Source organism: Tachypleus tridentatus, chromosome 2 (genome assembly GCF_004210375.1).
Source record: "Tachypleus tridentatus isolate NWPU-2018 chromosome 2, ASM421037v1, whole genome shotgun sequence".
In the NCBI taxonomy this organism is placed as follows: Eukaryota; Metazoa; Arthropoda; class Merostomata; order Xiphosura; family Limulidae; genus Tachypleus; species Tachypleus tridentatus.
This window is the reverse complement of record NC_134826.1, coordinates 54,103,744-54,129,172: the sequence shown is the minus strand read 5'-3', so window position 1 is coordinate 54,129,172 and position 25,429 is coordinate 54,103,744. Positions and strand designations below refer to the sequence as shown.

General features: G+C 33.0%; 1 protein-coding gene across 2 annotated transcripts in view; it reads left to right on the top strand.

Moving 5' to 3' along the window:
- LOC143243842 (uncharacterized) overlaps positions 1–19,191 on the top strand; it is a 35,141-nt gene extending 15,950 nt beyond the window's left edge. The window contains exons 5-14 of one of the 2 annotated variants that reach the window (XM_076487537.1): positions 2,179–2,349; positions 3,207–3,322; positions 3,973–4,081; positions 4,885–5,107; positions 7,323–7,387; positions 8,884–8,964; positions 11,172–11,354; positions 12,430–12,515; positions 17,327–17,438; positions 18,467–19,191. In XM_076487537.1, the coding sequence (XP_076343652.1) occupies positions 2,179–2,349; positions 3,207–3,322; positions 3,973–4,081; positions 4,885–5,107; positions 7,323–7,387; positions 8,884–8,964; positions 11,172–11,354; positions 12,430–12,515; positions 17,327–17,438; positions 18,467–18,561 (1,241 nt within the window). In that variant the 3' untranslated portion in view covers positions 18,562–19,191. Of the gene's footprint in view, positions 1–2,178; positions 2,350–3,206; positions 3,323–3,972; positions 4,082–4,884; positions 5,108–7,322; positions 7,388–8,883; positions 8,965–11,168; positions 11,355–12,429; positions 12,516–17,326; positions 17,439–18,466 lie in introns of both variants that reach the window. The other variant, XM_076487536.1, reaches the window with a different exon arrangement.
- The last annotated feature ends 6,238 nt before the right edge of the window (positions 19,192–25,429 follow it).

The following is a 25,429-nucleotide window of genomic DNA, read 5'->3' as shown; positions in this document are numbered from 1 at the left end:
TTAAAGTGAAGGAGTTGGTCAGAAGTTGTGTTGGAATTAAAATGGTTTAGGATATTTCAATAGATTATTTTAATTTTCCTCAATATTACTTGGTGTTCTCTTTCTTTCATTCCTTTAGATAATATTTACTATTTTAATATTCCTCAATGTTACTTGGCAATTTCATTCCTCTAGAAAATATTTATTATTCTAATTTTCCTTGGTATTACTTGGCGCTCTCATTCTTTCATTCCTCTAGATAATATTTATTATTCTAATTCTCTCAGTATTACTTGGTGATTTCATTCCTCTAGATAATATTTATTATTCTAATTTTCCTCAGTATTACTTGGTGATTTAAATTCTCCGCATAATATTTATTATTTTAATGTTCCTTAATGTTACTTGGCGATTTCATTCATCTAGATAATATTTATTATTTTAATTTTCTTCAATGTTACTTGGCGATTTCATTCCTCTAGATAATATTTATTATTTTAATTTTCTTCAATGTTACTTGGCGATTTCATTCCTCTAGATAATATTTATTATTTTAATTTTCCTCTGTACTAATTGGTGATTTTATTCCTCTAGAAAATATTTATTATTCTAATTTTTCTCAGTATTACTTGGTGATTTCATTCCTCTCGAAATAATTTATTTTTCTAATTTCTCTCACTATTACTTGATTATTTCATTCCTCTAGATAACATTTATTATTCTAATTTCTCTCAGTATTACTTAATGATTACATTCCTCTAGATAATGTTTATTATTCTAATTTATCTCAGTATTACTTGGTGATTTCATTCCTCTAGATAATATCTATTATTGTAATTTCTCTCAGTATTACTTGGTGATTTCATTCCTCTCGATAATATTTATTATTCTAATTTCTCTCACTATTACTTGGTGATTTCATTCCACTATATAATATTTATTATTGTAATATCTCTCAGTATTACTTGGAGATTTAATTCCTCTCGATAATATTTATTATTGTAATTTCTCTCAGTATTACTTGGTGATTTCTTTCCACTAGATAATATTTATTATTGTAATTTCTCTCACTATTACTTGGTGATTTCATTTCTCTAGATAATATTTATTAATGTAATTTCTCTCACTATTACTTGGTGATTTCATTCCTCTCGATAATATTTATTATTCTAATTTCTCTCACTATTACTTGGTGATTTCATTCCACTAGATAATATTTATTATTGTAATTTCTCTCATTATTACTTGGTGATTTCATTTCTCTCGATAATATTTATTATTGTAATATCTCTCAGTATTACTTGGAGATTTCATTTCTCTCGATAATATTTATTATTCTAATTTCTCTCAGTATTACTTGGTGATTTCATTCCACTAGATAATATTTATTATTGTAATTTCTCTATGTATTACTTGGGGATTTCATTCTCTAGATAATATTTATTATTGTAATTTCTCTCACTATTACTTGGTGATTTCATTCCACTAGATAATATTTATTATTGTAATTTATCTCAGTATTATTTGGTGATTTCATTCCACTAGATAATATTTATTATTGTAATTTATCTCAGTATTATTTGGTGATTTCATTCCACTAGATAATATTTATTATTGTAATTTATCTCAGTATTATTTGGTGATTTCATTCCTCTCGATAATATTTATTATTCTAATTTCTCTCACTATTACTTGGTGATTTCATTCCTCTAGATAATATTTATTATTCTAATTTATCTCAGTATTACTTGGTGATTTCATTCCTCTCGATAATATTTATTATTCTAATTTCTATCACTATTACTTGGTGATTTCATTCCTCTAGATAATATTTATTATTCTAATTTCTATCACTATTACTTGGTGATTGCATTCCTCTAGATAATATTTATTATTCTAATTTATCTCAGTATTACTTGGTGATTTCATCCCCCTCGATAATATTTATTATTCTAATTTTTCTCATTATTACTTGGTGATTTCATTCCTCTAGAAAATATTTATTATTTTAATTTCTCTCAGTATTACTTGGTGATTTCATCCCCATCGATAGTAGTTATTATTCTAATTTCTCTCACTATCACTTGGTGATTTCATTCCTCTAGATAATATTTATTATTGTAATTTCTCTCAGTATTACTTGGTGATTTAATTTCTCTCGATAATAATTATTATTCTAATTTCTCTCAATATTTTTAGTGGACGCTGCTCCAGTTCCCTGTCCATTTGAAGGACCTTTCACGTTCAGCTACAGCAGAGACCACATAGAGTGCAAGTATCCATTGTCCATTATCGAGTCTTGCACTGACCCCTCTAAACTTTTGTTCCGCTTTCAGGCTTGCGTAGACGTTCCAAATTCGGAGAGGAGTGGTAAGATCTTTTTCGAAATATTAATAACGGAACACAGAAAACAATAAAGACTTTTTTAAATCAAAATATCCTCCTGTACCTGTGACGTAGAAAATGAAAGTCTAGAGTTGATCATACAATAAGCAGGAAGACAAACGTCACAGTGTTTCCATACTCATGACGTCAAGTGAGCTAATGCTTTAAACCAGGGGTGTGCAACATTTTTCGTCGGTGGGCCATATAACTAACTTCATCAATCAAGCGGGGCCACTTAAAAAACAAGCTTATTCGTGTACATGCACAATAAATTTAAAAAAATTCTCAAAATGCAAGCAATAATATTTTATATTTTTGCATGAGTGATCATTTTACTGCGACACTTGAAATTTAGAGTCCTTGCAGAGCTTGTCAATATCAGCTTTGACAGAAGTGGTTGCCACTCTTAACTGACTGGTCAAATGTTCATCAGTCAGCTGACTTCTACATTTGGTTTTGATGAGCTTCATTTTACTAGCCCTGAAATCAAAACAAAAATTATTCTCACGAAAATAGCAAAGTAGAAACTGTTGCACACCCCTGCTTTAAACCTTTTAAAATTTTCGATTCGAGATGGACTATAAGACTGAACAGGTGTCGTGTTGTCTTCAAACTAGATGTATGGTGTAGTTTGTTATAGATGAATTATTTCGTGTTATTTCTCACAGTCACTTGGGGAATTGTGGTTGATATTATCTTGATGGTTTGAAGAGTTGAATCAAGTCTGAGATCTCTGTCGATTATGAAAAATTGACATTATACAAATTATTAAACACGTTTCACATTGTCACTTAAGTATAATGTTTTAAGATATACGTAACTACTGGACGTTCTTTCTTTAGAAGAAGAGTTAACCTGTGTGGCCAGCTGGAAGGAGGGGTCAGCTCAGTACATGGTGGGAAGAATGAACAAGAACCATGGATTATTTGAAAAAGATGAAGATTTATACAGATGTTTCGTAAGTTCGTTTTAAAGTCGCTTTGACTGTGTCACAAAATGTTAGAATGTGTAAATATCTACATGTGGTCACAGACTACAATATAATGAAATGTTAGAATGTCTAAATGTCTATATGTGGTCATAGTCTACAGTATAACGAAATGTTATAATGTGTAAATATCTATATGTGGTTATAGTCTACAGTATAATGGAATGTTATAATGTCTAAATGTCTATATGTGGTCACAGTCTACAGTATAACGGAATGTTATAATGTGTAAATATCTATATGTGGTTATAGTCTACAGTATAACGGAATGTTATAATGTGTAAATAGCTATATGTGGTTATAGTCTACAGTATAATGGAATGTTATAATGTGTAAATCTCTGTATGTTGTAACAGCCTACAGTATAACGGAATGTTATAATGTGTAAATATCTATATATTGTCACAGCTAAAGGTAAAGTGTGAATTATATAGATTTTTAACATGTAGTTGTAGCTACTACAACATTTAAATGAGTTATTTTAGCAACAAAAAACTACAGACAATTATTATATTGTTGTTTTCTGTAAATATAAAATATGAGTTTAACTCGAGTAGTAGCTAACCCAATAATACAAAGATTCTTTATACGAATGGACGGACTTGTATCTTTTTTATTAGATTTACGACAACCTTTCGGATAGTTACATCATGTCTCAATCTGCTGATGCAACATGCGACGGCCTGGTTTCGCCACGAGAGGGCTACCGGATTATGCGTCTGACTAAGAGTACGTTAGAAACGTTTTTATTTAATAATTATTAACAATATTGATGATATAAATGGTATCAATATTAGCAGTGTTAACAACGTTGATGGTATATAGACGATATTAATGTTAGCAGTGTTAACAATGTTGATGGTATATAGACGATTTCAATATTAGCAGTGTTAACAATGTTGATAGTATATAGACGATATCAATATTAGCAGTGTTAACAATGTTGATGGTATATAGAAAATATCAATATTAGCAGTGTTAACAATGTTGATGGTATATAGACGATATCAATATTAGCAGTGTTAACAATGTTGATGGTATATAGACGAAATCAATATTAATAATCTATAATTATTTCTTCAATAGTATTTTATAAATTAATTCTAAATATTTCTCTAGTTTTATTTCATAAATTAATTATATATTTTATCGGATTTAAAAAGAAGTAATTATTTATAAACAGAAACGCGACTGAAGTTATTTTTGTAGTATTCTAATTTATTTAAACCCCTGGTGGCTTAGCCAGAAACATATGTATATATTCCGTAGTGGCCAAAGTACGAATAGTCCATTACGTAAATTAATCTTTAAACAAGAACGAAACTCAAGTAAATTATTTTTCAAACACCATTTACATTACGTTATATGTAAACTTTGATTTTGTTTGTTTTTTCTTCCTTCTGTGTTCACCGCGGGGAATTGAACCGTGGACTTTATCGTTGTAAATCCGTAAATTTAATGCTGACCCATTACGTAGGGGACTGTTGTCTGAGTAATGGGTTTTACAATGTATTATCTTTCACTCTTTACAGTTAAACATTCTAACACTGGTTGTCAGTTCCCAGGATGGATAACATCTCAGCGCTTCTGGCACACTCTGGATTACAGCAGATCTTTCGACTTCAGCCGAGAAAACAACAGTTTCTGTATAAACCAGCTCAATCCAGATTATCCAGACTCACGAGTAACGTGCGTTAAAGAAATCCGTAATTCTTTAAACACGACGGTTGTTGTGGCATACAGTACCTCGGGATGGTAATACCATGCTTCGAACTACAGGGGTAGGGTCGGACGTGGCTCAGTGTTTAGCGTTCCGACCTGTGAATCCGTGTTTCGAGCCCTCATGTGGTTTCAATAAATAATTTAAGCTGAGGAAAGCAACGAATCTCATTTTCCGTGCAGACATAACGGATTCACGACTCACTGTGTCCGTCTCAAGGACTGTTGTATTAAAACAAAAACATCAGCTAAAAACAGCATCTCAAAATGTCTCGTTGATGTTGAACAAACAGAACCTAAGAATCTAGTGACCTCGGTACAACATACACATTGTGACACGTTACTTGTTAGTTATCGTAGCTGTAGTGTATAAGTGTATAGTTACTTAACCTGTTACTGTCAGTGTGGTTGTAGTGTACTACTGTATGGTCACTTAACCTCTTGCTGTCATCATGGCTGTAGTGTACTACTGTATGGTCACTTAACCTCTTGTTGTCATCATGGCTGTAGTGTACTACTGTATGGTCACTTAACCTCTTGCTGTCATCATGGCTTTAGTGTACTACTGTATGGTCACTTAACTTGTTACTGTTATCATTGCTGTAATGTACCACTGTATGGTCACTTAACCTCTTGCTATCATCATGGCTGTAGTGTACTACTGTATGGTCACTTAACCTCTTGCTGTCATCATGGCTTAAGTGTACTACTGTATGGTCACTTAACTTGTTACTGTTATCATTGCTGTAATGTACCCCTGTATGGTCACTTAACCTCTTGCTGTCATCATGGCTTTAGTGTACCACTGTATGGTCACTTAAACTGTTATTGTCATCGTGGTTATAATGTACTAGTGTATGGTCACTTAAACTGTTATTGTCATCGTGGTCACTTACTGAACAAAGTTGCAAGACACAAGACAGTCCTATGACAGAGCGCTGCATTTCAGAGTTAGCGATCCGAGCTTGAATCCGAGCATTACTGTGGAATATTCTTCATTATAATAGGTGTTAAGATGTTCTATTCCCTATTAGAGTCACCGTACATGATAAAACACTTATTGTAGAGTTTAGTAATGAATTTTTTCAAAAGCGAAAATTCGTTGGAAAACCGTGTTCGACAAATTACATAAATTAATGTCTCTTTAATTAAAATTTTCAGCTTAGGTTTACTTTCTATTTATGCTTCCTCCTCTTCAATGACAACTTTAATTATGTTTTCTGAAATGACAGGTTTCAGTTTTGTTTCTTGAAGGTATTCTGACCCAGCCTTCACTAAGAGACCAGAGAGAATACAGTTAGCTTACGTGGTGAACCACCAATACTGTAATAAAACAGTGGAATTTGATCTACATCTTATCATGCATTCGTCGCCAAAAACATAGAGGGCGCAACTTTACGATAGTAAGATGCAACCCTCAAATTCTCAGTTCGAGCACGCTGACCACTGTACCACACTCTAGCCAAGTAAAGGGCACGTTTGAAATTTGAAAGTATGCCTTTGATAGACGTAAAATTAACCAGGCTTGTAAGGCCTAACATTTGTAATTGATATTACGTTAGACTGAAGGTGTTTCGTCTTAACTCTCTTTGTAATAAGTTTAATAATCACGTGAGTGTAAAATTAGCCAATAAGATCCTAAGAATACAAATATTAGTTCGTCAAAGCGATTTTTAAGGATACAACTATTCCTATTTTGAGTCAGCCAACTAGCCGACGATTATTTTTTCTATTGTAAAAGATAAGTTATTTCGTCAACAATTTATGAGTTTTAAGCATCTCAAGCAAACCATTTTTGAGACAATAATGGTTAACTTATATATATACTGTTATTTCAAGATTTACTTTATTTCTTGTATAATACTACTTTATCTATTTTCTTATTTAGTTTACTTAAACTGCAATAAAAAAAAAGTGTTGACAAACACTGTTTGTCTTCCTAAACTAACTAGTGCATGAAGATAGGAGGAAAAGGTGAACTAGCTTGTACACGAATCTAGTGCTATTTTTATTCACATTCGACATAAACCAACTGGAACAACAAGCGAAGTCAGGTTACAAGATTTAAATAACACCACTAGCACATAGAATGTTTTTGGAACAAAAATAAAATTTATCTTAACACTACTTTTTACCACAAAAACACTACTAAATACAATAACAGGTTTTAGTGTTGTTGTTTTTTTTTAGTTTTATTAAGTACAAACACAAATTTATAATTTGTTCCTTAATCTTTAATATTTTTTTTCAGCAATAACGGTTTCGTTTGTGTGAGTTTCCACAGGAGAGACGAACATATCGCGGAACTTCAAATCGGTAAGATGAAAACTTATGCATTTCGTTAATTTTGTTAATGTCTTGTTATTCTATTTATTCGTACGATTTTTCTTTCTTTATATTTTCTACCGGAAGATGACTCTGAGTAGATTCTTGGTTGGAAGGTGGAAATCTCCAGAGATTTAAATACGACACATGAATATCTTTGTATTTAAAACTACTTAAAAAGTTTAAATAAGTGTTAAAAAGTTGGCTTTATGTTAAAAAAAAGTCTTTATGAAGACTTTTACAACCAGTAGAGAACTTGGTTAAATTTAGAACTACCTGAAGAGTTAACGACTGGTAGAGAACTTGGTTATACTTAGAACTATTTGATGAGTTTTACGACTGGTAGAGAACTTGACGTATTTAGAACTACCTGAAGAGTTAACGACTGGTAGAGAACTTGGTTATACTTAGAACTATTTGATGAGTTTTACGACTGGTAGAGAACTTGACGTATTTAGAACTACCTGAAGAGTTAACGACTGGTTGAGAACTTGATAGATTTAGAACTATCTGAAGAGGTAATTAGAAAGGTGTTGGGTTCTAACTACAGATGTGGTGATTAAAAAGGTATTGGCTTCTAACAACAAGATGTGGTAATTAGGAAGATGTTGGGTTCTATTTGTGAAGTCGTTTTCGTTACCAGGGTGATCTATGTGGGTCGAAACACTTTCTGCTCTTTTATTATCGTTACTGAGAGATTAGTGCCCTGTGGGTAAGTGTTAAGTGACATCGCTGAGGTATGGGACTATGGTGTACTGAAACAAACAACATTAGAGATTAAGGGTGACTTTTAGGGTCTATGAACCTTTTGCCATCACATAACTTAGAACTTAGTGGTGATCTACATGCGTCTTTAACAGTGTTTCTCAACTTTTTCTTGTCTAAAGCACACTTACTTTAAAAACATTGTTACAACTCGTTTCAACCTTGATTCTTATACGCATGTGAAGTACAAAGCTATTAGAGAAAACCGTAATATAAATATTTCACGGCTGTATCCCAAAGGTGGAACAGGTGCTGAGGTGCAGCAGTAGGTATATAATGTCTTCTTAACTTATCTTAAACGAAATTAGTTGAAGCGTTTTAAATTGTAATTTTAAAAAGCTGAAAAGATAAAAAAAAATTCACAGAACTAATCTTCTACCGCCACCTAGAGATAAGGAGGGAAAAAACGATCACAATTTTACAAGCCTGAAACCAAAACCTTTTTAAATCAATTTCGAAATTTATGTTGCTTTAAATTAACACATGAAAATATTTCATGCCTTCTTTAGTGCGACTTTAGAGAATAATGTTTTACTTAAGCGGAGAAAACAATATAAAAAGAAAGTAATGTTTGTTAAGGTAGAGTAGTTTATAATTAATTACCAAATAAAACTAACTTCTAATTACCAATTAAAACTAAATTCTAATTACCAAATAAAACTAAATACTTTTAACTTCCAAATAGAACTAAAAAACTTCTAATAATTGATGTTTGTGACCAGGAAATTTTGCTCGAAATATCGAAGACGCTTGTATTCCTCCAGTCCATGTTTCAGGTTTCCAGGATTACATAACTTTAGTGAGTAAGTACTTATTTTAATTTCTGGATTTAAAAGATTGCGTAACTTTATTGAGTAGGTGCTGACTTTGATTACCACATTTCAAAGAAACTGGATTAATTATACTGGCTACCAATACTGTCAAAATTTAGTTTACTCTTGGCTAGGAACTGCTCATGAAACGGTAGGGTATATTAACACTGCTTTCTTATGAATGTAAAGACACGTAACGATAGGGTAACTACAAACGTAAAGACACATAATTGTAGAGTAACTACAGACGTAAAGACACGTATCAGTGGAGTAACTACAGATGTAAAGACACGTATCAGTGGAGTAACTACAGATGTAAAGACAGGTATCAGTGGAGTAACTACAGATGTAAAGACACGTATCAGTGGTGTAACTACAGATGTAAAGACACGTATCAGTGGTGTAACTACAGATGTAAAGACACGTATCAGTGGAGTAACTACAGATGTAAAGACACGTATCAGTGGTGTAACTTCAGATGTAAAGACACGTGTCAGTGGTGTAACTTCAGATGTAAAGACACGTATCAGTGGTGTAACTACAGACATAAAGACACGTATCAGTAGAGTAACATCAGACGTAAAGACACGCTACAGTAGGGTAACTACATACGTAAAGACGCGTTACAGTAGGGTAACTACAGACGTAAAGACACGTTATAGTAGGGTAACTATAGACGTAAAGACACGCTACAGTAGGGTAACTACAGACGTAAAGACACGCTACAGTAGGGTAACTACAGACGTAAAGACGCGTTATAGTAGGGTAACTACAGACGTAAAGACACGTTATAGTAGGGTAACTACAGACGTAAAGACACGCTACAGTAGGGTAACTACAGACGTAAAGACGCGTTACAGTAGGGTAACTACAGACGTAAAGACGCGTTACAGTAGGGTAACTACAGACGTAAAGACACGTTATAGTAGGGTAACTACAGACGTAAAGACACGTTATAGTAGGGTAACTACAGACGTAAAGACACGTTATAGTAGGGTAACTACAGAGGTAAAGACACGTTACAGTAGTGTGTCTACAGAGGTAAAGACACGTTACAGTAGGCTAACTACAGACGTAAAACAACGTAATGGTAAGGTAACTACAGATGTAGAGACACGTAACGATAGGGTAACTACGGACGTAAAGATACGCAGCACTGGAGTAATGACAGTCGTTTAAGTTGAAGACTGTTGGGAATATATTGAAATATTAGAGTTGAGCTGGGATTACTGGGAACGTTTCATAAATGAAGATAGAATTATTAAAACATTGTAAGAGTTTAAAACACACACAGGTTGAACACGTCGTGTGAAAACGGTTTCGGAATCTCACCACGTCAATACAGTCGATGTCGTCAGGTCCCATCATGACAACAGTGCATCTTAACAATAGAGCCGCGGCGTAGTTTTTTTGTAAATGTCATATCCCAATCACATCCTTGTTCTCTGTTATTTTTTCATAAACCACATAATGTACAAAAGATAAGTGATTCACCATACTAATCACGCAAAAATCCTTAGGGGCTGCATTCGACGACCTGGGCACTAAGATTTGTAACAAGTCATGAGAAGCAAATAATGATGTTTTGTAACGGGTGAGAGCCTATGAGTGAATATCAGATACAAAAACTGATGTTTTTAAACGAGACCCAAAGTTCAAACGCTTCTGAGGAGTTGGCTATTCTTCTTCAGGAGAACAAAAGCGTCACATGCCCTGAGCAGCAAAATGTAACATAATCAAGGAGAATCTCCGGCTAAAAACGATAGTTACAAACTGCAGACTTACCTAAATATGGCTTCTGGTCAAATCTAAAATCAAGCAGCTAGTGAATGAAACGCGAATTCGTGTTATTCCACTTGAAAGAAAACGGCTCGAGTCATCAGACACAATTCCTCTGAATATCTTTGTGCTCGGACGTATGGAACGGGCTATAGGAAAAATCATCTTAGTGCACTAGATGGATTATGGAAAGCTGCAGGAAGCAGTAGTGTGCTTTAAACCTTACGACGACGCCTTTCACAATAGAAATTATGCTGTAGGACTATTAACAGGGGATTAATCTTTCACAACTTTATCTGGCAACAAGTTCTTTTTCTGTTCTCTATAATGTATCCGCTTTCGAAAGTTAGGGAAGGACTGTATAAGTGTTTGAAATCAATATATGATTGTGCTCACTCTATCTTTCCCTGTCTCAGCAGCTTCTACTCCAAATACTGACCACTGTCCAGCACTAGCCGAAACCAACGGGCTTCGAATAGAGCCGGGAAAGCTGAGCTCCTTATCTGAGAAGTGTTCCAAGTACGTCACAGCTATGGTTGGATGTCGAAGCGATAGCAGTTTAAAGTTACTGATGACGTGTGCTTCGTACCAAGATGAGAAACGTAAGAAGACTTACGTAGTTCCATTCAGTGCCAAATGTTCAAAATTTCTGTTTAATAAATCTTAAATTCTTGTCAACTGTTAAACGTGTAACACTGCCTTAAGGAAGTTTCAAAGGCTTCATAGTTTTTACATTACTAAAAACATGTATCTCAGAACGGCTGGTCACCTTCAGGTCGAAATGTTGTTCTCCACTTACCAGTAAAAGTGTTAATACCCATACCAGCTCTTTTAAAATACATTTTTATTTCAAGTGGGTTTATCGTCATCCAGAATTATTTAAAACAGTTTATCTATAACCTGTGATGTAAAGTGTTACCACAATTATATATTTTATCTCAGTGGTTAGTTAACAGTTTCGTTCGATTTGCTGCTCGCAGCAATTACCAGGTCAGCGTAGTAACTAAAGGTTCTTGTTCTAACACTAATTACCAGGTCAACATGGTAACTAAAGATTATTGTTCTAACAGTGATTACCAGTTCAACATTGTAACAAAAGGTTATTGTTCTAACATTATTATCAGGTCAACGTAATAACTAAAGGTTATTGTTCTAACATTATTATCAGGTCAACGTAATAACTAAAGGTTATTGTTTTAACACTAATTACCAGGTCAACGTAGTAACTAAAGATTATTCTTCTAACATTATTATCAAGTCAATGTAATAACTAAAGGTTATTGTTTTAACACTAATTACCAGGTCAACGTAGTAACTAAAGAGTATTGTTTTAACAGTGATTACCAGATCAACGTAGTAACTAAAGATTATTGTTTTAACAGTGATTACCAGATCAACATGGTAACAAAAGGTTATTGTTCTAACATAATTACCAGGTCAACATAATAACTAAAGGTTTGTTCTGACAGTGATTAGCAGATCATCGTGGTAACAAACAGTATTTGGTCTATATGTGATTAGATCTTTATGTGTAATGTTTTTTATTATGTATTCGCAGTTGGTATAAAGCATAGCTTAACAAAACCGTAATCAATAATTTGTCAAAATTGAACAATATACCTACAGTTTTAAACTACTTGTTAAGAGTTATTTAGATAAAACTAAAAACTTCTGTAGGTTTCCAGTGTCATGGAACTTGGGAAGAAAAGGGTCGAAACTATCTCATAACGGGACTGATAGAATCGCGACAGAAGTTTTGTTTTGTGAGTAGCCTCAATGTGTTAGTAAACATGTTTTATTACCATATTACATAGTCTTGAATAGCGAGAGAAGTTTTGTTTTGTGAGTAGCCTCAATGTGTTAGTTAACATGTTTTTATTACCATATTACATAGTCTTGAATCGAGACAGAGGTTTTGTTTTGTGAGTTGCTTTAATGTGTTAGTTTACATGTTTTATTACCATATTACATAGTCTTGAATCGAGACAGAGGTTTTGTTTTGTGAGTTGCTTTAATGTGTTAGTTTACATGTTTTTATTACCATATTACATAGTCTTGAATAGCGAGAGAAGTTTTGTTTTGTGAGTAGCCTCAATGTGTTAGTTTACATGTTTTATTACCATATTACATAGTCTTGAATCGAGACAGAGGTTTTGTTTTGTGAGTTGCTTTAATGTGTTAGTTTACATGTTTTTATTACCATATTACATAGTCTTGAATAGCGACAGAAGTTTTGTTTTGTGAGTAGCCTCAATGTATTAGTTTACATGTTTTATTACCATATTACATAGTCTTGAATAGCGACAGAAATTTTGTTTTGCCAGTAGCCTCAATGTGTTAGTAAACATGTTTTTATTACCATATTACATAGTCTTGAATAGCGAGAGAAGTTTTGTTTTGTGAGTAGCCTCAATGTGTTAGTTTACATGTTTTATTACCATATTACATAGTCTTGAATCGAGACAGAGGTTTTGTTTTGTGAGTTGCTTTAATGTGTTAGTTTACATGTTTTTATTACCATATTACATAGTCTTGAATAGCGACAGAAGTTTTGTTTTGTGAGTAGCCTCAATGTGTTAGTTTACATGTTTTATTACCATATTACATAGTCTTGAATAGCGACAGAAATTTTGTTTTGCCAGTAGCCTCAATGTGTTAGTTTACATGTTTTATTACCATATTACATAGTCTTGAATAGCGACAGAAATTTTGTTTTGCGAGTAGCCTCAATGTATTAGTTTACATGTTTTATTACCATATTACATAGTCTTGAATAGCGACAGAAATTTTGTTTTGCCAGTAGCCTCAATGTGTTAGTAAACATGTTTTTATTACCATATTACATAGTCTTGAATAGCGAGAGAAGTTTTGTTTTGTGAGTAGCCTCAATGTGTTAGTTTACATGTTTTATTACCATATTACATAGTCTTGAATAGCGAGAGAAGTTTTGTTTTGTGAGTAGCCTCAATGTGTTAGTTTACATGTTTTATTACCATATTACATAGTCTTGAATAGCGAGAGAAGTTTTGTTTTGTGAGTAGCCTCAATGTGTTAGTTTACATGTTTTATTACCATATTACATAGTCTTGAATCGAGACAGAGGTTTTGTTTTGTGAGTTGCTTTAATGTGTTAGTTTACATGTTTTTATTACCATATTACATAGTCTTGAATAGCGACAGAAGTTTTGTTTTGTGAGTAGCCTCAATGTGTTAGTTTACATGTTTTATTACCATATTACATAGTCTTGAATAGCGACAGAAATTTTGTTTTGCCAGTAGCCTCAATGTGTTAGTTTACATGTTTTATTACCATATTACATAGTCTTGAATAGCGACAGAAATTTTGTTTTGCGAGTAGCCTCAATGTATTAGTTTACATGTTTTATTACCATATTACATAGTCTTGAATAGCGACAGAAATTTTGTTTTGCCAGTAGCCTCAATGTGTTAGTTTACATGTTTTATTACCATATTACATAGTCTTGAATAGCGACAGAAATTTTGTTTTGCGAGTAGCCTCAATGTATTAGTTTACATGTTTTTATTACCATATTACATAGTCTTGAATAGCGACAGAAATTTTGTTTTGCGAATAGCCTCAATGTGTTAGTTTACATGTTTTTATTACTATATTACATAATCTTGAATAGCGACAGAAGTTTTGTTTTGTGAATAGCCTCAATGTGTTAATTAAATGTTTTTATTACCATATTACATGGTCAAGAGCAGGTTACACATGTATTAATAGTGTTATGCAAGTCTTGAACACATGTAAGTGTCAACTTCAACTATTTTAGTGATGTCATTATTCTATTAAACCTAACTGTCTTCACGCACAATTGTGTTCGCAATATTAAAATTGCCTTAGATATAATTGTCTTAGAATTCATTAGCTTTACAATAGACTGTGTTAACTATGATATAAATGTCTCAGAACTCATATCTTCCCACTATACTGTGTTAACTATGATACAAATATCTCAGAACTCATATCTTCCCACTATACTGTGTTAACTATGATATAAATGTCTCAGAACTCATATCTTCCTACTATACTGTGTTAACTATGATATAAATGTCCCAGAACTCATATCTTAACACTATACTGTGTTAACTATGATATAAATGTCTCAGAACTCATATCTTAACACTATACTGTGTTAACTATGATATAAATGTCTCAGAACTCATATCTTAACACTATACTGTGTTAACTATGATATAAATGTCTCAGAACTCATATCTTCCCACTATACTGTGTTAACTATGATATAAATGTCTCAGAACTCATATCTTAACATTATACTGTGTTAACTATGATATAAATGTCTCAGAACTCATATCTTCCCACTATACTGTGTTAACTATGATATAAACGTCTCAGAACTCATATCTTAACACTATACTGTGTTAACTATGATATAAATGTCTCAGAACACATATCTTAACACTATACTGTGTTAACTATGATATAAATGTCTCAGAACTCATATCTTCCCACTATACTGTGTTAACTATGATATAAATGTCTCAAAACACATATCTTAACACTATACTGTGTTAACTATGATATAAATGTCTCAGAACTCATATCTTAACACTATACTGTGTTAACTATGATATAAATGTCTCAGAACTCATATCTTCCCACTGTACTGTGTTAACTATGATATAAATGTCTCAGAACTCATATCTTAACACTATACTGTGTTAACTATGATATAAATGTCTCAGAACTCATATCTTAACACTATACTGTGTTAACTATGATATAAATGTCTCAGAACTCATATCTTCCCACTATACTGTGTTAACTATGATATAAATGTCTCAAAACACATATCTTAACACTATACTGTGTTAACTATGATATAAATGTCTCAGAACTCATATCTTAACACTATACTGTGTTAACTATGATATAAATGTCTCAGAACTCATATCTTAACACTATACTGTGTTAACTATGATATAAATGTCTCAGAACTCATATCTTAACACTATACTGTGTTAACTATGATATAAATGTCTCAGAACTCATATCTTCCCACTATACTGTGTTAACTATGATATAAATGTCTCAGAACTCATATCTTAACACTATACTGTGTTAACTATGATATAAATGTCTCAGAACTCATATCTTAACACTATACTGTGTTAACTATGATATAAATGTCTCAGAACTCATATCTTCCCACTATACTGTGTTAACTATGATACAAATATCTCAGAACTCATATCTTCCCACTATACTGTGTTAACTATGATATAAATGTCTCAGAACTCATATCTTCCCACTATACTGTGTTAACTATGATATAAATGTCCCAGAACTCATATCTTAACACTATACTGTGTTAACTATGATATAAATGTCTCAGAACTCATATCTTAACACTATACTGTGTTAACTATGATATAAATGTCTCAGAACTCATATCTTCCCACTATACTGTGTTAACTATGATATAAACGTCTCAGAACTCATATCTTAACACTATACTGTGTTAACTATGATATAAATGTCTCAGAACACATATCTTAACACTATACTGTGTTAACTATGATATAAATGTCTCAGAACTCATATCTTCCCACTATACTGTGTTAACTATGATATAAATGTCTCAAAACACATATCTTAACACTATACTGTGTTAACTATGATATAAATGTCTCAGAACTCATATCTTAACACTATACTGTGTTAACTATGATATAAATGTCTCAGAACTCATATCTTCCCACTGTACTGTGTTAACTATGATATAAATGTCTCAGAACTCATATCTTAACACTATACTGTGTTAACTATGATATAAATGTCTCAGAACTCATATCTTAACACTATACTGTGTTAACTATGATATAAATGTCTCAGAACTCATATCTTCCCACTATACTGTGTTAACTATGATATAAATGTCTCAAAACACATATCTTAACACTATACTGTGTTAACTATGATATAAATGTCTCAGAACTCATATCTTCCCACTATACTGTGTTAACTATGATATAAATGTCTCAGAACTCATATCTTAACACTATACTGTGTTAACTATGATATAAATGTCTCAGAACTCATATCTTAACACTATACTGTGTTAACTATGATATAAATGTCTCAGAACTCATATCTTAACACTATACTGTGTTAACTATGATATAAATGTCTCAAAACTCATATCTTAACACTATACTGTGTTAACTATGATATAAATGTCTCAGAACTCATATCTTAACACTATACTGTGCTAACTATGATATAAAAGTCTCAGAACTCATATCTTCCCACTATACTGTGTTAACTACGATATAAATGTCTCAGAACTCATATCTTAACACTATACTGTGTTAACTATGATATAAATGTCTCAAAACTCATATCTTAACACTATACTGTGTTAACTATGATATAAATGTCTCAGAACTCATATCTTCCCACTATACTGTGTTAACTATGATATAAATGTCTCAGAACTCATACCTTCCCACTATACTGTGTTAACTACGATATAAATGTCTCAGAACTCATATCTTAACACTATAAAGTAAGTATATGTTTCAGGTTTTTTCTTCTTCTTCACGAGTGACCCGGATGTCAGGTTTACATGACACTTGCTCTCGTAATGTCCAGCCTGGTATTACAGGGAACCTAACTTTCAATATTACGGCAGCAGGTGGGTAGACTATGAGATTAAGATATTTTATATAACGCTATGGAAAATTTATTTAAATCATGCAATTAATATTTATTGTATATTTTCCAACTCCAATCTGTATCCTAAATTAAAGGTATAGATTACCCTTGTGTGGAAGAAAAGCAACACTTTTAACTTGTGACGGCTAGTTTAAAAATCAGTTAGATATTATTATAGAAACTATATAATCCCACGTGCTTTTGTTAGATAAGCTTTCGTTCATCAAGACCCCTCTTAAATGAGAAACCTCTCGGAAGCTCTCAGGTTGTAAGGTTTCTTGCTTGTTCTTTATCTTAAATCGAGTAAATTCTATTCCCAATCTTATATATCAAGTCCCATGGAGATGTCATCAAATGAGCAAATTTCATATTGAAGGTTTTGTATCGTTTCTATCGAAGGTTTTAACGAAGGAAGAACAAAACCAATATTTAAGCCTATGTATCAGGCCTAACGAAGTTCTTTGAGAAGGAGTGACGAGTTTCATATTTAAGCCTGTCTATCAGGCCTAATGAAGGCCTTAGTGAAGGAGGAACACGTTTCATATTTGTATCTGTTTATCAGGCCTAATGAAGGCCTTAATGAAGGAGGGACACGTTTCATATTTATATCTGTTTATCAGGCCTAACAAAGGCCTTAGTGAAGGAGGAACACGTTTCATATTTATATCTGTTTATCAGGCTTAATGATGGCCTTAGTGAAGGAGGAACGTTTCATTTTTATATCTGCTTATCAGGCATAACAAAGGCCTTAGTGAAGGAGGAACAGATGACAACTTTAGATAAATGTTAATTTTCTGTTAGAAATTGGTTTCGGTTAATCAGTGTTTTTTTATTCTTCTTCTATTACAAGAGGTTTTTTTTTTTACTTATTTGAATAGAAACACATTAGTTAATCAAATGTGTAAATGTTTGCTAAATTTTAAATGGATGTTCCAAGCTTCTTATTTGCTCTTGTGAATATTTTTTTCGTATTAAATGCTCTATTTCTTTTCACTGTCTCGCCCTCAGGAGAATGTGACTACACTTTAAGCCCAGCCATCAGCCCAGTGATTTCAGTAGGCTTAGCATTAGGTGCAATATTAACTCTCACGGTGAACGGTTAGCTGGGTACACTTCCTCAAGAGAGTTCCGGTAGTTTCTATCACGACAGATTGGAAGGTGATTTAAGTGACTCTTTGTCGGAGCCCTCTCATGGTTGTTAAGCGAACTTCCAAAAGTTGATAGGTGTCGTTTAATTTATGAAGGAATCCCTGGACTTCTAAACGAGGAAGTAAGCCTTGAATTCAGTTTAAATATTTGTTACAAAGTGATAGTGGTTAGTTACAGTGAAAGGAAGATGTGAAAAATATATGTGGACGTATTTCAAGAAGGCTAGTGGACCAGTAATGGACACTCAGAAGCTGATTGAAAGCAGCACTAGATTTTGTTCTTCGCAGAATAATCTATACATATATTAAAGGTTTAAAAATTATACTTCTCATAACTCACTTAGTAAATTCGTAATGAGTCTTGATGAATGTCTTATATATAAATCTGGCTGTTTTTAAATAACAAGGCGTTACCATTAGTATCAATTACTAATGTTTTTCTGGAAATATAAAAACGTATTTGTTTTATGTGTAAACAAACAAACAAACTGTGTGTTTGAGGTTTGTTTTAAAACACGATGATTTTCCTAAATTAACCTCAATGCTCGTAACCTGCTGTCTTTCAAACTTATTGAGTAACCGTTGTCTGAGAAACCTTAATAAAACTAAAGTATGTATTTATATATATATAGCACATTTCATGGAAAGTATCTATTCAGTGCATTTTGTGATATTTCATGCTTTTACGTGGGGTGAATATGTGATGGCAGTCTATTGACAGTATTAGATGTTTAACAAACAAATATAAACAAAGCCTCATCGACATAGAGATAAAATATTAACTCAAACACTGAAACTTTTGAATGCAAGCTGCCCACCGGCTGATAATACGCATCCAAATTTAAACTTGTGGAGTTTCGTTATTAACTCTACGAATGCACTACCATCTAGTGAGCGTCATGGGAAACTAAATGTTTGTTTTTTTTAAGTTTTCTCGAGGTATGCATACGTTCCTCCAATCATTTAAGAGTTTGGTTTTAACTAAAACGTTATCCTGTGAAGGAGGTGAATAGGTCACACTAATCTCTTGAAGTTTTCTTTTATCACTAAGACGTTATCCTGTGGAACTGCTAAGGGTTTAATAAATAAAGTAAACAAATTTTAAGGGTTTAATAAATTAAGTACAGATCATATCTTTACCTGCTAGAATGATTACCCTAGTTCATTACATACATTTGTACAAGTATACAGGAAGGAGCTCCATAACAGGATCGCGCTAACTAAGTACATTGCGCTACACTGTTAATAACATTCACTTTGACCTGTAAAAGCCTCACTATAGAAAACGAAACGTTTGATTTTCATGTGAAGAAGTTTTCGTATAGAAACTGAAACATTTCCTCACACTAGAGACAGCTTTGTTTTGTTTGTTTTTTTAGAATTTCGCACAAAGCTACTCGAGGGCTATCTGTGCTAGCCGTCCCTAATTTAGCAGTGTAAGACTAGAGGGAAGGCAGCTAGTCATCACCACCCACCGCCAACTCTTGGGCTACTCTTTTACCAACGAAAAGTGGGATTGACTGTCACATTATAACGCCCCCACGGCTGGGAGGGCGAGCATGTTTAGCGCGACGCGGGCGCGAACCCGCGACCCTCGGATTACGAGTCGCGCTTGGCCATGCCGGGCCACTAGAGACAAAGTCCACTAAACTAAAACGATTTCTTATTCTAGAGACAAACAGGGAAATTTAACAAACCGAAACGTTTTTCTCATTCTAGAGATAAACAGGGAAGTCCACCAAACCGAAGCGTTTTCTCATTCTAGAGATAAACAGGGAAGTCCACCAAACCGAAGCGTTTTCTCATTCTAGAGACAGACAGGAAAATTAACAAACTGAAATGTTTTCTTATTCTAGAGACAGACAAGGGAAATAAAAAAACGAAACAATTTATCATCCTAGAAACATACAGGGAAATTTAACAAACGAAACGCTTTCTCACTCTAAAGACAGACAGGGACTTCCCACCACGTCAAAGCGTTTTTTTACTCTAGAAACAAACAAGGGAAGTCCGCCAAACCGAAACGTTTTTCACTCTAGAGACAGGCGGAGAAGTCCACCAAACCGAAACTCTAACATGAATACACTGCCTGAAATACTCTTGAAACAACCTTTTCACGTGGTTAGCACATTAGACAACAATATGTAAAAACACTATGGTATTCACATGCTATTATTTCATAGTGTAAAAAAAACATATGTAATTATCAACTTCTAAACCAGTTTAAATTGGGGTAGATTATTGAATCACATTAGCCAAAAATCATTTCCAGTTTACTACAAATATACACGTGTAACACAAAACTTTAAAGTAAGTATAATTACTGTGAGTCACAGGTTAAACTCCAACTTAAAGTCTCTGTATTCCCTCCACCTGCATTGTCAGTGGACGGGCAGACAGGTGCTGATGTCAGTTTATCTACAATGCCGCCTTATGGTTGGCTGTCTACATCGCAGTCATGTTGCCATGGCTCCTGAACACCTGCCAAAGGTTACCTAGATTCTTTAGTACGCCGAAACTAATGGCCAGTTCGAACAGAAACAGATTTGATCAGACGTCGTATTAAGATGTTTACATGAAGAAAATTATATTTTTATTTGTTGTTTTTAATAATCAACAAATTATTTATACATTGTTATATTTGTGTTTTAAGCCTTGTGTGTGTGTGTTTTCTTATAGCAAAGCCACATGAGGCTATCTGCTGAGCCCCCCAGAGGAATCGAACGCCTGCTTTAAGCCTTGTAAATCTGTAGACATACCGCTGAACTAGCGGGAGGCTTTTAAGCCTTCTTCATCCTTATTTGTCTATAGCTGAGCAACAAATCATCAAATAAGTAGGCATTTTCTTAAAAAGAGAAAGTTGTTCACTCTGACGTAATTCATTCAAGCCTTCCTTACTGAATATATTTCTGACATTCATTCTACACAAAATTTATCAGAACTGTTTACAGCAGCAATGAGTTTTATATTTAAAAATAAACTCGTTTCTTTCAGTTAATTTAACTGTATTAAAAAAAAGACTTTACGAAATCTATTATATAATTTTAGCCACCTGGATACTTATGGCGTCACCTGTTTTTCTTCCTCAAGTCGTTCGACTAGAGTGATTGTCAAATTTTTCATTAACTCACAACTTGTCTTGCACAAAATGTAACTTGTAAAGTTCGAACCTGATGAGAGACGAAGGTTTAGAAAAAAGTGACAGTGGCCATAAATATTTCCAAATAATTTTGGAATTAAATGAATTACATCAACAAAAGACTATTGTACGAAAGAGATCTCTTCGATTCAAAAGTCTTTGTGGCGAAACTAAGAATATTTCTGGTACAATAAACACCATAAAATATAATTATAAAAAACCGGTATGTGTGTTTTTATGACCACCATAGCTCCAAGAGGAAATAATCTAGAGACCTGAAACTTTGTACGTTTACCAAGGGGACGCAGAGAGTAAGCGTCTGGGTTTTTTTTTTTTTTTGATTTGACTCAAAAAATATTTATCCTGTACCTCTAACATTTCTGCTACTTGAAGATCTATATAAAAGCATAATATTTTTTTCTAATTCTCATTAACTGAATGAACAATATGTGGAGATTTTCTATCAAATTATCTTTCTTCAACATAAACACAAGAAAAAATATAAATATGACAATTAAACAAAGCTGAATTAAAATATGTTAAGAAAATGATAATAAACAACGGAAAAAATATGAATCACAGAATATTGGAAAATTCAGAGAATGAAAATAATTCAAATAAAAACACAGGAAGAAAAACGGATCTAATAATAGTAAAACTATATGCTTTTAATAAGAGTTGAACTGAATTAATTTCGCGAAATGGCAACAGGCAAATCAATTAAAGATAATAGAGATATTTGACTGGTGCTTTGAGACCTCTGTGAATCATTAACGCAGCAAAGTATGAATAATTTATGCTCGTAACGAAATATTTGAAGTTTCTTTGAGGTATTGTTAACAAGTTTAATGTAACATAATTTTATTGGTAGTTCATTCGTTCTAAAACAGTTTGTTGATAAATGAATCTGTAAATCGATAATGTTATAGAGAGTAATGAATTATTGGATTCTAATATAACTTATGTTCTAGATTCATAAACACTCATTTCTAGCGGTAAAAGGGCATTTACAACTTAATGTTATTTAGTGGTCTCGAAATTCTTAAAAAAATACTCTGACACAAGAGATTTGGTACAACAGGTACATATGAAAGTCGAAGGATGACACGTAAGGACTTAGGTCTCGAGTGCTAAGAAAATTTAAGTCTTGGCACTGTGTTGATTGAAGAGACAAGTCAAACTACTATAGTCCTAACATCTTGGTACTGTTCTGGTTGAAGAAATCGAACTACTACAGTTTAGTTTACATTTTAGTACTGTCCTAGTTGAGGAAACGAGTCAAACCACTATAGTTCTAACATCTTGGTACTGTTCTGGTTGAAGAAATCGAACTACTACAGTTTAGTTTACATTTTAGTACTGTCCTAGTTGAGGAAACGAGTCAAACCACTATAGTTCTAACATCTTGGTACTGTTCTGGTTGAAGAAATCGAACTACTACAGTTTAGTTTACATTTTAGTACTGTCCTAGTTGAGGAAACGAGTCAAACCACTATAGTCCTAACATCTTGGTACTGTTCTGGTTGAAGAAACGAGTCAAACTACTATAGTCCTAACATCTTGGTACTGTTCTGGTTGAAGAAACGAGTCAAACTACTTTACTCCTAGCATTTTGGTACTGTTCTGGTTGAAGAAATCGAACTACTACAGTTTAGTTTACATTTTAGTACTGTCCTAGTTGAGGAAACGAGTCAAACCACTATAGTCCTAACATCTTGGTACTGTTCTGGTTGAAGAAACGAGTCAAACCACTATAGTTCTAACATCTTGGTACTGTTCTGGTCGAAGAAACGAGTCAAACTACTATAGACCTATCAGCGCCTTCCAAACCCATTACGTGTAGCTGGAGCCAGAGATTACCAAGCGCTACTGACTTGACAACTGACATTATCTGTTTAAAACAGCTAAATAGATAGCTAGTGTATAGAACCATTTGGTGTCTTGTGAGTTGGTGATTAACTGTAATGCACTTTAAATTAATCTGCAAAAGACTCAGCAATACCAGAGTTCATTAATTGTCGTAACTCAGAGAACTTAGGTACAGATAGTTTAATGTTAGATGATGAAACCTGATTGATTGAGAACAACTATTCTGTATCTAAACTACGTTTACAAATAACTAGTGACACACTCATATCCTGATAAAAATAAATTGTAATTATTGTACGCAAACAACGGTGTTTAACTATTTTAACGTAAATATATTTAAGATTGTAACCATTATATATGTTTAATACCGTAACCATATTACATGTTTAGTACTATAACCATTACATTTGTTTAATACAGTAACCATTATACGTGTTTATGATGTTTTAAAAACACATAAGTCCAAGAAGAACTGGGAATCTTTGTTAGTTGTTTTCCCTTGAAGAAGAAAGGTCTACCTTTCGAAAGCGTTCAGATTATACGGTTTATATTTCATTCTATATGTTTAATACAGTAACCGTTATATATATATAATACCTTAACCATTGTAAATATTTAATATTGTAGACTGTACAAACCTGTACAAACACTTTGTGGTCTAAATGTTATGACAAACAGATGAAAACTTCTAAACTATACCGATATCACTTCCATGCAGTTCGTCAATGAACAAATAGATATGTTTAATGTGTTTAAAGAAAGCACTGTCGGACACGTTAGGGACTATACATATATAAAAATATGTTATTTTTTGTTTTAAACATTTTACTACCAAATATTATAAACAAAGTGTGATACAATTCTACTTTAATTTTCCTAACAAATAATGATTAATAAATCGTGCAGTCAACCCAGTACGTATACTTAATATGATTGTCTAGTGGGACGCTTGCAACTGTCTTTGGTGTTATTTGAATGAGGAAAATTGTACTCTTATTGTATTTAACCAAACAAAACTTAACACAATGCATTATTGGCAAAACTGTTTGGGTTTCGATAATAGGTGCAACCAACATAATGGAGCTCTCAGGTTCGCTAAGTAGCCGCAGGGAATCTATCTGATGGATTCTATCTTTTCTTCAAATTGAGAACCTGGCGGCTAGGGAGCACTAAACTCGCAGGTTCAGATCCCCATCACCTAAAATTCTCGTCCTTTCAGCCATGAGGACGTTATAACATTATAGTCAATCCCATTATTCTTTGGTAAAGAGTATCCCGAGAATTGGCAGCGAAAATTAGGAAATAATAGCGCAAAATTTAGAACAAACAAACAGACGCTGTATTCTATTTCTTCCAGTGGCACAAAGATATATCTGTGGATTTACAACGCTAGAAACCGGGTTTTGATACCCATTGTGAGCAGAGCAGAGGTAGCTCGTCATGCTGCAAGATCTACAGGTTGTAGCATTTGACAGTTTATCATACAATAGTCAAAGAGGGAGGAAGGAGTCTTGACCTTCCGAGTTCTCGCATATATAGACTTTTAAAGTTATGAGCTTGGTTCCAGGGAACGACGTCGTAACAATTTGTGTTTTTTATACTATAACTTTCGATAAAAGTTACGTATCTTCACGAAATTGGTCAAAGTATCATAAAATATAACAAGGTTTTCGTATAAAAAAAATATAATTTTTTAAAGATTTCTTCGTACGTCTTTTGCTATTTGAATGTAATTAAGATTTTAAAATTAAAAATACTTTCATGTATCAGAATATTTTCAAATTTCATTTGCAAAAGCTCAAAACTTCCTAATAA